Here is a 14271-nt window from a genome sequence, read left to right as displayed (position 1 = left end):
ATGAAATCTGTACCAACAAATCTGCTGCGTATTTGTTGCGTATCTGCTGCATATACGGTGTGTGGGTTTATACCCTTAAGACAGTATCTAGTGTCGATTATTTTGAAATTTGAATAGTTGCGGATGCCACGCCCTTTCAGCTAAGCCCCACCTACTTTTCTGCAGCAGTTTCAAAAACTGTGTAAAAAGTTTCTTGAAAAATCTAAAAGTTCTCCTTTGTGACTATCTCTTCCGGTTGAAGAGAATTTCGTTTTATTCAGCTCACAGGGTTAAAGAGCTTAGCGTGGTATGAGCTGGAACCGCTCACATTACCCCGCGCTCCTTCCAAACATGCTAATTTAACGTAATCTAAAATCATGTAGCACACACTAAATAACTTAATCTAACATCATCTTACATCTGGTAAAGTTTAGAACAATTCATATGTTCCCCCCATAGTCACAATACATTGAAACGCTAAGGACTGAAGGGCAGTAGACTACACAATAAAACCTCTCCTTACTTATACAATAGGAGGAAAGTGTAAAAGTTTCCTGAGTTTTTGCTTATTTATTGATTTTTTCCAAATATTCTACAAGCTCTTAGTTTTGGATTAGAACAGAGATTGCACCTAGGGATTTCTTTAATGGAACACTTTATTAATCACGGATTCCAATACGTGACAAGACTCTTATTTGTTTGAATTGGATTTCATATGGAAACAGCCTATGTACAGGAACTATGTGAAATTAATTTAGGGATATAGGGTTTTCGGGACATGTTGAGTTTTTTTTTTACTTTTTATGAGCTTAGTTGCAATTTGTGGCACCTTAAATTTCTTGTTCACGTCTTTCCCCGTTTAGACATAGGTTTATAATAAAATTGCTGGACTTTCTGCGATGCTTTCCAAGATGAGTTTTGGATTTCATTGCGGGGATGTAGATTAATAGGAGGTTACAGAAGACGGCTGGATTTCGATCATCACTTAAAGGGAAAATATAGAAAGTTTGAAAAGGGGCAAGAAGCTCGATTTATTAACTGCTTGATGACATGACATAGATGTTCATCGGGAGCCGCTGGCTTTCAGGGTCAAAGGTGCTTGTGAATAAACATAATCGAACAGCGCTGATGTTCAGGTTCGTATGAACTCGAGTCATCGGTATTTGACTCCCGCAGTCTTCCCGTTCCATGAGAAAGGTGGAGACAGCCCGAGCACCGCCTGGAAAACAGGAATACAGCCTGAGCCATAGATTGTATTCCTTCTTTCCAGGCGGGACTCGGACTGTCTCCACCTTCCCCACGGACCAGGAAGACTGCGGGAGTCAAATACCGATGACTTGAGTTCTTACGAACCTGAACATTAGCGCTCTTCCATCATCTCTACTCTTGAAGACTGAAGATGAGCGAACCTGCTGAACGTTTGGGTTTGTACAAGGGAAACGTGGATATAGCCTATGACTTTATTCATCTTTTCCCGGAAGTCCTTGGGCTTCAATTACCTTCTCCTGGCAATGGGATTCAAATGCAGGTTGCTCAGCAGGTTTGCTCATCTTTAGTAAAACCCAATACACCACCACAGCCGCAGCCTAATGGCAGATAGCCCCTCCTCTATTAACATCATTGCTGATCTTGGAGTGAATAAGGGCCTCCAATCTATCGATATCAAGACCCTTAAATTTAATAAGCACTCATAACTATATATTGTCAGGCGGTGGCGACAATCAGGTTCTCGCTATAATACCCAATACATTATTTAGCAGTGTATTCACACGTCAGTTTTTCATATACAAACAGATGGGCTGTTATTGTAGTGCACACCCTCATTGTGCATTCGGCTGCGGGCTCCTGCGAACCACCTGCTCATTGCACTGTACTGCACCATGTATTAAAACGGTGATACTTACTGTATGCATTCTGCTTGCACAGACATATAAAATCATCAGCGATGCATACAATACACATTGTCGCACACATACACTGGGGTCTGCTCTGCAGGAGATGAACCCCTAACATGATGTAGTACCGTCAATTACCAGTTACACATGTAACAAATCCAATGTTGTTTTTTTTTTTTTATAGGATCCCATCTGGTGAGTTAATCTGACATCTTCATGGGGGGAAATGTAGAAATTATGAATATTTTTTTTTATTATTATTTGCATCATATTGTGCATTTTTTATTGACTGTAATGGGAGGCAGATTGTTTTTGAGTTTCTTGCAGATTCTTGATTGAATTCCACAATGTTTTGTCTGGGCCTTAAGCCCCTATTACACAGGGCGACGGAAAGGAGAAAATGAGCGCTGTCAGCGCTCATTTGCTCCTCGTTCCCCGCTCGCTGTCGGTGCTTCTATTCCACGGAGCGACGGCAGCAGATTGCCGCTATCTAAGTCGTTTGTCTTTCAACATGTTGAAAGAAAAACGATTGCAACGATCATCCAACATCGTTCATGTCTGCTGATCGTTGTCTTCTATTGCACAAGACGATTATCGGCCGTTACGTCCGATAATTGTTTCGTATAACAGGGCCTTTAGATATGTTAGGCTGGGTTCACACTACGTTTGTGCAATCCCTTTTTTTCATCAGTTTTTGCCCCAAAAAAATAAAAAATCGGATATAAAAACTGATGCATTTGTATGCATCCTGTTTAATCTGTTTTTCCAATGACTTCCACTTTAAAAAAGGACGTATCAAAACGCAAACGTATTTTTTTTATTTACACAAAATTGTGGTCAACTGAATTTGTGTCTAAGTTAAAAAAAAAAAAAAAGCGTATGCGTTTTGATCCTTTTGTTATAATGGAAGTCAATAGAAAAAACGGATGCACACAAATGTATCCATTTTCCAATATCTGTTTTTAGTAAAAACGGATTGCAAAACGTAGTGTGAACCCAGCCTTACATTATAATTATAAATTGTCTTGTAAGGATCATGTAATTCTAATGTGGTCAATGCTGGTGTATGGACTGTTCTACGTGCACCATGTGCTCCCCTACCTTCGTTACTGCTCATTTTAAAATATGCTTTGCAGATCTCATTGGAGATACTGAAGTATACGCCGGGTATGGGGGAATATTGCAAAAGTCTGCGCTATTTCATCCAACAAATCTGAGTATATCGCCTGTGTGGTGACCACTCTGACACTTTTTTGACCCTTATGTAATGGTGGTCTAGATACCGTCAAGCATGCTACAACTTTCCTGGGCTTCTCCGTATAACCAGAGGTTCCTATCGGTAGATATGGTGCTATACCGTTTTACAAAACTCACCCAAAAGTGGCAGACGTTTTCTGCGCCCAATTTTTTATTCAAAGCGACACTGTACCCACAATCTGACCCCGCCAAACCACTTGTACCGTCAGATAGCTGCTTTTAATCCAAGATCTGTCCTGGGGTCCGTTCAGCAGGTGATGCAGTTATTGTCCTAAAAAAACAACTTTTAAACTTGCAGCCCTGTGTCAAATTGCCGTGGCCTAGAGTGTCTATGCCCTAACCTTGCACCGCCCCTCCTTCACTCCTCCCCGCCCTCTTCAGCATTAGGAATGGCCCTGGCAAAACTTTTCCTATTCCTCACTTGTCTGAACACTGCACAGTTGCCTCTATGATCCAACACATGTGCCGTGTTCACACAGGTGAGGAATAGTAGAAAACCTGCCTGGAGCATTCCTATTGATGAGGAGGGTGGGGAGGAGGGACGGAGAGGTTGTGCAAGCCTAATGCATAGTCGCTCTAGGCCACAGCAATTCGACACAGGGCTGCAAGTTTAAAGTGACTCTGTACCCACAATCTGCCCCTCCCCAAACCACTTGTACCTTCAGACAGCTGCTTTTAATCCAAGATCTGTCATGGGGTCCCTTTGGCAGGTGATGCAGTTATTGACCTTAAAATAACTTTTAGGGTATATTCACACGGGCGGGCTCGCAGCGAGATTCTCGCTGCGAGCCCGGCAGGTCCTGTCAGTTCCCATAAACTACATACTTGCTGCGGTCTAAACGACCGCAGCCAGTATGTAATTATACCGCGCTTAACCCCTTCTACTCCCGCCGGCTCCCCCGCTGTAAGCAGCATACATTACCTGTCCTTGCTGCACGGGTCCGGCGTCCTGCTCTCCCGCCCGGCCAATCAGTGGCTGCGGCTGGGCAACACACTAATTGGCCGGACGGGAGAGCAGGACGCCGGACCCGTGCAGCGAGGACAGGTAATGTATGCATACAGCGGGGGAGCCGGCGGGGGCAGAAGGGGTTAAGGGCGTTTAGACCGCAGCAAGTATGTAGTTTATGGGAACTGACAGGACCTGCCGGGCTCGCAGCGAGAATCTCGCTGCGAGCCCGCCCGTGTGAATATACCCTTTATCCTACAGTGCTGTGTCTTAACAGCCGGGGCTTATGCTGCGTTTACACGGAACGATTATCGTGCGAATTCGCACAATAACGATCGAATTCGAATGATAATCGTACGTGTAAACGCAGCTAACGATCAAACGACGAACGAGAAATCGTTCATTTTGATCTTACAACATGTTCTAAAATCGTCGTTCGTCGTTCGCAAAAAATTTGCAGATCGTTCAGTGTAAACAGTCGTCGCGAAAGTGGTTTGGGGGGTCAGATTGTGGGTACAGAGTTGCTTTAAATAGATTTTCACAGTTTATTTTTACCCCTTGACCCCCTCGTAATGCATAATGGGTAAGATCTGCAGGTGATTCTCCAGCAATGTCCATGTTACACTATAGATTTGTTTGGAGATGTGCTGCGTGGTTACCGAGCCTTCCAGCGCTGCATGGCCATTTTATTTGGTGTAGTCCCATAGTTTTATGATCATTAAGAAACTATCCGTCTACTCTCAAGTGTATAAACATATAAATTATATTTCCAGTAGAACATTCTGGGTTTTAGCTTATGCATGTTGCTGAATCCAGTGGGATTGATAATTGAGACTACTGGATGCAGATGGAAAATACATCAGTTATATTCACTTACTCCTGCACCCATTGGCCTGGAACTCCTTATAATTTGCCATACAAAAAGAATACCCCTAAAACTGGACGGTCTCGTCTGAGTGCTGCAGAGTGCACATCTATTGTCTATTGCATCCGGGCCTTGTAGCCCATTGGGGCTAATAAATGTGAAGGCCAGACTGTTCCTTTGTCTTATGGAAGACATGACTACGTCTGAGGCTGTCTTTTTTTTTCTGAAGGACCTGGATAACTTATTACTAGTAATGAGCAAATCTCGAGTACGCTAAGGTCTTACCGAAAGCAAGTGTGAGTCATTTGGATAGCAGTGGCTGCCGAAGTTGGATGTAGCTCTAATGGTGCGTTTACACAGACAGATTTATCTGACAGATTTGTGAAGCTAAAACTAGGAACAGACTATAACCAGTGAACAGCTCATAAAGGAATGACTGAGATTTCTCATCTTTTGCAATCCATTCCTGGCTTTGGCTTCAAAAATCTGTCAGATAAATCTCTCTGTATAAACGCACCCTAAGGCTGCCTGGAAAATGGGGATACAGCCATATGCCCAGTTCCATTGAGCAAAAACGGCGGAGAAGTCCGCCACGGAATCCCGCCATGCTCAGTGTCCTGCAGTGAGAGAATGGGAGGGTGCATGTCAATTCTTTAACGGTTACTTGAGTTGTATGTAATGTAATCGACGTTTATGTTAATTAACATTTCATAACTTTTTAAAAGTTGCTTAAAAGTTGGGTCCGTATATCTTTACAAAATCTATTTTAGAAGAGGAGTGTCTTACAGAACACCCAGGTCAGGACTGACACAGTGTGATGCGAGCCCGTGGTGCCTGCCGCAGGTATCGCCATGTAAACGTGTCTCCTTGAACTCTTCTTCATCGATAACCAGGAAACTCCCAAGCAGGTGTCACTATACGCTACAGCTTTTGTGCATTACAACAACATTTTTGTGTCTTTTTCTGTTTTCCAGTTTCCATAGCCAGACGTGTACAGGATCCATTAGCCGAGCTGGTGAAAATTGAGCCCAAACACATTGGAGTTGGAATGTACCAGGTAAGGCTCTGCCAGCCGCTTAATCTCTGTAATCCATCATTTGATTTTGGGCAGCGGGAAAAGTTTAGTATCGTAATAGAAAAGCGTGAAAAGTTTATCTTTTTTTTGTTGTTGCAATAAATATATATTTTTTACATATAAGATCTGTTTATAATAAATATTTTTATAATTAACTTTTTTAAAATATTTTGGTTACAAAATTTAGTCAAAAAATTTTAAGAAAAAAATAAATAAAGATAACTTGGTTTGCTCACAGACTGATTAATAATCTATTAAAACGATAAGTCTGGCTCTGTAACCTGATCCTGTGAGGTCTCTCAGTTCAAAGACATCTCTATTTATCCTCGTCTCTCATCATCCCAGCCTCCATCTCTCTTTATGTTTCACTTGTGGAATGTGCAATTTTTTTTTTTTGCACAATAACAATGTGTGGTCAGTTTAAGTTTTCCTTCACATATAGTTTTTTGCAGTTTTTATGCCTGTAAAAAAATGAATTTCATATAATTTTAAAGGGCTCATCTGGTTTAACTAAAAAAATAAAAATTCCTTCCATTTGGTGGTTTTCTTCTCTGGTCCTCGCTCTGTCTGGTCTGGTCCTCCCTCTGTCTCAGACCTCTGTCACCCTTGCAACCAGTCACTGGCCTCGGAAGTATATGGCTCAGAGTGTGATTGATATTGGTTTTTAGCAAACATTAAAAACAAAATAAAGTGCTAGGGATAAAACCACCCAAAAAAAGTATGACCACATGTTTTCTGTGAAATTAATATAAATTGCTTTTTTATCTTTAATAATATTAGCAAATTCAGACCCAAATCAAAGGCAGTAATTCTGCAGAGTTTGGTGAAGGTTTTACTATCTACAGTATAAATAAAATAATCCTAAAATACTACAGCCTTAATTTTCATCACTAGGACTAAAACTAAGCTTAGACTTGCTGTTCTGTAAGTGATGATAAGAAGGAGGCTGCTGAAAAGTGATCTGTACAGCACTGCAGCAATATGTGGGAAAAAAAAATTGTACAGTGATAGGCTGGGTTCACACTACGTATATTTCAGTCAGTATTGTGGTCCTCATATTGCAACCAAAATCAGGAGTGGATTAACCCCTTAAGGACCGGGCCTGAAATGGCCTTAAGGACCGGAGCAAATTTTATGAATATGACCAGTGTCACTTTATTCATTAATAACTTCGGGATGCTTTTACCTATCTGGCTGATTCTGAGATTGTTTTCTCGTGACATATTGTACTTCACATTTCTTGTACATTGAAGTCGATACTTTTAACGAATCTTTATGAAAAAAACCAAAATAACGTGAAAAATTTTGAAAAAATGCTTTTTTCCAACTTTAAAACTTTTCTGCTTATACAGAAAATGGTTATACCACATAAATTATATATTAAATAGCATAAGCAACATGTCTACTTTATGTTGGCGGCATTTATTAAACTATATTTCTTTTTTTTTAGACAATAGAAAGCGTAAAACATAAGCAGCAAATTTCCAAATTTTCAGTAAAATTTCAAAATCAGATATTTTTAGGGACCTGTTCAGGTTTAAAGTGTATTTGAGGGGCCTGTATGTTAGAAAGCCCCACAAAGCACCCCATTTCAGAAACTGCACCCCCCAAACTCTGCAAAAGCACATCCAGAAAGTTTTTTAACCCTTTAGGGGAGTCACAGAAATAAAAGCTAAGTGTGTAAGAAATTTGAAAATTTTAATTTTCTGTGCAGAGATTTTCTTGTGATCCAATATCTTTCATAATTGTAAACCTATTACCAGAGAAATGCACCCCAATATTGATTGCCCCGTTTCTGCAGTTTATAGAAATACCCCATATGTGGCCCTATTGCGCTATTTGACGCAACCACAAGCCTCAGATATAAGGGTGCGCCTAGTGAATTTGAACACCTCAGTTATATTTGGTCATTTATGACCGTACCACTTCAGGTTGGCAGAGGCTCTGGGGTGCCAAAACCTAAAAAACACCCCTAAAGGGACACCATTTAGAAAACTACACCCCTCAAGGAATGTAACAAGGGGTGCGGTGAGCATCTGGACCCCACAGGTGCTTCACAGATTTTCTGAACAATATGGCGTAAAAAAATAAAAATTATTTCTTTATACTGAAATGTTGTTCTAGCCTTCAATTTTTCATTTCCACAAAGGGATAAAAGGAAAAAAAAAAGCATAAAACATGTAGCGCAGTTTCTCCCGAGTACAGAAATACCCCACATGTGGACATAAAGTGCCAAGCGGGCGCAGGACGAGCCTCCCAAGGGAAGGAGCGCCATTTGGCCTTTGGAAGCTGAATTTCACTGGAATGGATTTCAAGGGTCATGTCGCATTTACAGAGCCCTCGTGCTGCCAAAACACTGGAAACCCCCCACAAGTGACCCCATTCTGGAAACTACACCCCTCAAGGAATCTAATAAGGGGTGCAGTGAGCATATGGACCCCACTGGTGATGGGCACAAATGTGGAATAATGTGACGTGAAAGTGAAAAATTTCATTTTTTCACTTTCAAGGCACAAATGTGGCCGTCATAAAGGGGTCCATATCCTCACTGCACCCCTTGTTAGATTCCTTGAGGGGTGTAGTTTCCAGAATGGGGTCACTTGTGGGGGGTTTCCACTGTTTTGGCAGCACGATGGCTCTGTAAATGCAACATGGTGTTCATCATCCATTCTGGCCAAATCCAACCTCCAAAATCCAAATGGCGCTCCTTCCCTTCGGAGGCTTGCCCTGCGCCCACATGGCGCTTTATGTCCACATGTGGGGTATTTACGGACTCGGGGGAAATTGCTCTACACATTTTGTGTGTTTTTTTCTCTTTTAACCCCTTGTAAAAATGAAAAATTCAAGGCTAGACCAACATTATAGTGTAAAAAAAAGTAATATTTCATTTTCACGCCACATTGTTCCACATTTGTGCCCGTCACCAGTGGGGTCCATATGCTCACTACACCCCTTGTTACATTCCTTGAGGGGTGTAGTTTCCAGAATGGGGTCACTTGTGGGGGGTTTTACTGCCTTGGCAGCACAGGGAGTTTTTAAATGCAACATGGCCCTCGAAATTCATTCTACCCAAATCCAGCCCCAAAAAGCTAAATGGCGCTCCTTCCCTTCGGAGGCTCGTCTTGCGGCTACATAGCGCCTTAAGTCCACATGTGGGCTATTTCCATACTCGGGGGAAATTTCTCTAAGTGTTTTGTTTTGTTTCTTCTCTTTTAACCCCTTGTGCAAATGAGAAACCTGAAAACTAGATCAATGATGTTGTGTAAAAATTTTATTTTTTACACTTAAACATTGGCCTAGCCGTGAATTTTTCATTTTCACAAGGGTTTAAAAGAGAAAAAAACACAAAACGTGTAGAGCAGTTTGTCCCGAGTACGGAAATACCCCACATGTGCACATAAAGCGCGATGCGGCCGCAAGACGGGCCTCCGAAGGGAAGGAACGCTATTTTGATTTTGGAGGCTGGATTTGGCTGGAATAGATTTCAAGGGCAATGTCGCATTTACAAAGACCCTATGCTGCCAAGACAGTGGTAAACCCCCACAAGTGACCCCATTCTTGAAACTACACCCCTCAAGGAATATAATAAGGGGTGCAAAGAGCATATGGACCCCACTGGTGACGGGCACAAATGTGGAACAATGTGACGTGAAAGTTTTTTCATTTTCACAGCACAAATGTGCCAGTCATTGAGGGGTCCATATTCTCACTGCACCCCTTATTAGATTCCTTGAGGGGTGTAGTTTCCATAATGGGGTCACTTCTGGGGGGTTTTCAATGTCTTGGCAACACAGGGCCTTTGTAAATGCGACATGGCATTCACCATCCATTCTAGCCAAATGGCGCTCCTTTCCTTCGGAGGCTTACCCTACACCCACATGGCGCTTTATGTCCACATGTGGGGTATTTTCGTACTCGGGGAAAATTGTTCTACACATTTCATGTTTTTTTATCTTTTATCCCCTTGTGAAAATGAAAAAATAAAGACTAGATCAATGATTTAGTGTAAAAATTTAATTTTTTTTTACACTAAATGTTGGTCTAGCCTTGATTTTTTCATTTCCACAAGGGGTTAAAAGAGAAAATTAACACAAAACGTGTAGGGTAATTTCCCCTGAGTACGAAAATACCCCACATGTGGATATAATGTGCCATGTGGGCACAGGGCAAACCACCAAAGGGACAGAGCGGCATTTAGAGGCTGGAATGGAGGACGAAGGCCATGTCGGGTTCGCAGAGTGCCCGTGCTGCCAAAACATTGGAAACCCCCCACAAGTGACCCCATTATGGAAACTACACCCCTCAAGGAATGTAACAAGGGGTATAGTGAGCATATGGACCCCACTGGTGACAGGCACAAATGTGGAACAATGTGCTGTTAAAATGAAAAATTAAATTTTTTACACTAAAACGTTGGTGTAACTTTGAATTTTTCATGTTCACAAGGGGTTAAAAGAAAAAAATAAACGCCTAATCACATAGCGCAATTTCCCCTGATTACAAGAGTACCCCACATGGGGACACAAAGTGCAAAGTAACCGCACGGAAAGCCTCCAAAGGGAAGGAGCGCAATTTGGATTTTGGAAGCTGGATTTGGCCAGAATGGAGGACGAAGGGCTCTCAGAGCCCCCGTGCTGCCAAAACAGAGGAAACCCCCCACAAGTGACCCCAACGAACTCAGGAATCTGTGGTTCGTACGGGGTAGGGTCACTTGGGGGGGCTTGTGGGGCTTCCTGGGGCAGCGCCTTGGGGGCTTGTCATCACTAAATGGTGATGACGATGAGGAAGAAGAGGAAGGAAGAGGGAACGAGGGATCTTCCTCTTCTCCCTCACTGGTTGTCTCAGTATCGGAGGCAATCCAGGCAAATGCCTCCTCTGCCGAGAACAACCTGTGGCCATTTTGTTTTTTTTCTTTAGGATGCCTTCACACACACCGGATACGCACACTGCAGATCCAGCGTCAGTGCATCCCTATGATTGACATCCCTCTGCCTATATGTAAGTTAACGCCCGCTGGCCGGAGCATACTTTGCCTCCTCCCCGCTCCGGCTTGCTTCGGGGCTCCCGGCGTCTGCTCATCCCGCGCAGCCAATCAGTGAGCTCCGCCGCAGCCACTGATTGGCTGAGCGGGATGTCCTGCTGAGAACCCCCGAAGCAAACCAGAGCGGGGAGGAGGTGCTGTATGCTCCGGCCATCGGGGGGGTTAACTTACATACACGCAGCGGGATGTCATTCCTGCTGCGTGTATGTATTCTCAGTGATGCACTGGCGCTGGATCCGCAGCGGATTTTGCTGCGAATCTGCAGCGTGAAATCCCCTGCGGATCCAGTGTGTGTGAAGGCATCCTTAGAGGGGTGTGTAAGTGTTATGCTTTTACACGTGTAAGTGTTAGTGTTTTATGTACTGTTTTTACATTTTATTCATGTGATTTTTAAGAGTGGAGGGTGGCAGCGAAAAGGGTAAGAGGAGAGGGTGGCAGGGGAGGGGAGAGGGGCGGCAGGACGGAGGGGAAAGCAGAGAGGGTAGGAGGAGAGGGTGGCAGGGGAGAGAGGGTAAGAGGGGAGGGTGGCAGCGGAGAGGGTAAGAGGAGAGAGTGGCAGGGGAGGGGAGAGGGTAGGAGGAGAGGGTGGCAGGGGAGGGGCGGCAGGACAGAGGGGAGAGGGTAAGAGTAGAGGTGCGGCAGGACAGAGGGGAGAGGGTAAGAGTAGAGGGGCGGCAGGACAGAGGGGAGAGGGTAAGAGGAGAGGGGCAGCAGGGGAGAGAGGGTAAGAGGGGAGGGTGGCAGCAGAGAGGGTAAGAGGACAGGGTGGCAGGGGAGGGGAGAGGGGCGGCAGGACGGAGGGGAGAGCAGAGAGGGTAGGAGGAGAGGGTGGCAGGGGAGAGAGGGTAAGACAGGAGGGTGGCAGCGGAGAGGGTAAAAGGGGCAGCAGGACGGAGGAGAGAGGGTAAGAGGAAAGGGTGGCAGGGGAGAGAGGGTAAGAGGGGAGGGTGGCAGGACGGAGGGGAGAGGGTAAGAGGAGAGGGTGGGAGGAGAGTGGGGGTGGCAGAACGGAGGGGGGGTGGGCTGGCAGGACAGAGGGGGGGCTGGCAGGACGGAGGGGGGTGGCAGGACGGAAGGGGGGCTAACAGTACGGATGGGGCTGGCAGGACTGAGGGGGGCTGGCAGGACTGAGGGGGGCTGGCAGGATGGAGGGGGGGCTGGCAGGATGGAGGGGGGGCTGGCAGGATGGAGGGGGGGCTGGAAGGATGGAGGGGGGGCTGACAGTATGGAAGGGGGTGGCAGGACTGAGGGGGGCTGGAAGGATGGAGGGGGCTGGAAGGATGGAGGGGGCTGGAAGGATGGAGGGGGCTGGCAGGACTGAGGGGGGGCTGGCAGGACTGAGGGTGGTGTCAGGACGGAGGGGGGTGTCAGGACGGAGGGGGGGCTGGCAGTACGGCGGGGGTGGCAGGACTAAGGGGGGCTGGCAGGACAGAGGAGGGGGTGCTGGCAGGACAGGGGGGGCTTGCAGGACAGGGGGGGCTTGCAAGACAGGGGGGTGCTGGCAGGACAGGGGGGGCTTGCAGGACAGGGGGGTGCTGGCAGGACAGGGGGGGCTTGCAGGACAGGGGGGGTGCTGGCAGGACAGGGGGGGCTGGCAGGACAGGGGGGGCTGGCAGGACAGGGGGGGCTGGCTGGACAGGGGGGGGCTGGCAGGACAGGGGTGGGCTGGCAGGACAGGGGAGGGGGGGCAGGATAGGGGGGGGGGGGCTGGCTGGACAGGGGAGGGGGGGCTGGCAGGATAGGGGGGGCTGGCTGGACAGGGGGGGGGCTGGCTGGACAGGGGAGGGGGGGCTGGCAGGACAGGGGGGGGGCTGGCAGGGAGTCTGGAGCTGGACAGGGGGAGGGGGGGAGTCTGGAGCTGAACAGGGGGGAGCTGGCAGAGGACACCGGAGGAGGAGGTATCCGGGGGGGGGTTGCGGAGGGGGATTGGGGGAGGCATGCAGCACAGGGGAAGGAGGAAGCACCCGATGCGGTCCTGGAGTGTGCCGGGTGCCTCCTCCCCCCAAGCTGCTTCCTCCTCCGGTAACAGGGAGATAGATGATCATCTCCCTGTTACCGGAGGAGGAGGCAGCACGGGGGGAGGAGGCGCCCGGCACACTCCAGGACCGCATCGGGCGCCGGGCACAGGACTCACCACCCCCATCATCACCTTCTCTGCTGCACATTCTTAGCAAGCAGAGAAGGTGATGATGGGGGTAGTAGTGTGGATCGCCCGTAATTGGCCGGCTGGCGGCAGCCGGCCAATCACGGGCGATCGGGGGGCCGGATCTAAGGGCAGGTGATGCCCAGGCACTGCTGTGGTTGGTGCTGTCTCGGACAGCACCAATCACAGCTCTGTGCCGGGGTCCGGTCCCGGAAATACAGCAAATCGCTGTGATTGGCAGATGACAAGTCATCTGCCAATCACAGCGATCGTCGTCACGGGGGGCAGGGAAATTGCCCCCTATGTGTCACATGAAGATGGCTGCTGATAGAATCAGCAGCCATCTTTACCGGAGCGCCGCGCGATTTCGCGCGGCGCCCGTTTAAAGGGCTGACGTACCGGTACGTCATGGGTCCTTAAGTGACAGTGATCCATGACGTGCCGGTACGTCATGGGTCCTTAAGAGGTTAAAAACACAGAAAGGCTCTGTTCACACAATGTGGAAATTGAGTGGATGGCCGCCCTATAACAGTAAATAACGGACATTATTTCAATAAAACAGCCGTTGTTTTAAAATAACAGCAAATATTTGCCATTAAATGGCGGCCATCCACTCAATTTCACCATTGTGTGAACAGAGCCTTTCTGTGTTTTTAATCCACTCCTGGTTTTGATTGCAATATGAGGACCACAATACTGAGTGAAATATACGTAGTGTGAACATAGCCATAGGCTGTATTCATGTTTTCCATGCACAAGGTTCGCTCATCTCTAGTGCATATATATATGTGTCTCTGCCTCTGTGTGTTTATATACTTTATTTATACACATATATATAAAAATTATTATTTTTTTACTATATTTTAATAATAATAATAATAATAATAATAAAAAATTATATAAATTTATGTGTGTGTGTGTATATATGTGTATGTATATATATATATATATATATATATATAATATAATAAAATATAGTTGTATCCAGTGCAGACACTGAATATGCAGATAATTTCTTCTGGTCTGTGTCCTTTAGTAGAAGGATCTGGTTTCAGAGACGTGTAGACATG

General features: G+C 46.0%; 1 protein-coding gene across 3 annotated transcripts in view; it reads left to right on the top strand.

Moving 5' to 3' along the window:
- SRBD1 (S1 RNA binding domain 1) overlaps positions 1-14271 on the top strand; it is a 138521-nt gene that overhangs the window by 67286 nt on the left and 56964 nt on the right. For all 3 annotated transcript variants that reach the window (XM_069954974.1, XM_069954975.1, XM_069954976.1), the window contains exon 18: positions 5917-5999. In XM_069954974.1, the coding sequence (XP_069811075.1) occupies positions 5917-5999 (83 nt within the window). The remainder of the gene's footprint in view (positions 1-5916; positions 6000-14271) is intronic.

The sequence above is a fragment of the Dendropsophus ebraccatus genome, chromosome 15, assembly GCF_027789765.1.
Source record: "Dendropsophus ebraccatus isolate aDenEbr1 chromosome 15, aDenEbr1.pat, whole genome shotgun sequence".
Classification (NCBI taxonomy): domain Eukaryota; kingdom Metazoa; phylum Chordata; class Amphibia; order Anura; family Hylidae; genus Dendropsophus; species Dendropsophus ebraccatus.
The sequence above is the reverse complement of the archived record's forward strand: the minus strand, read 5'-3'. Positions and strand labels throughout refer to the sequence as shown.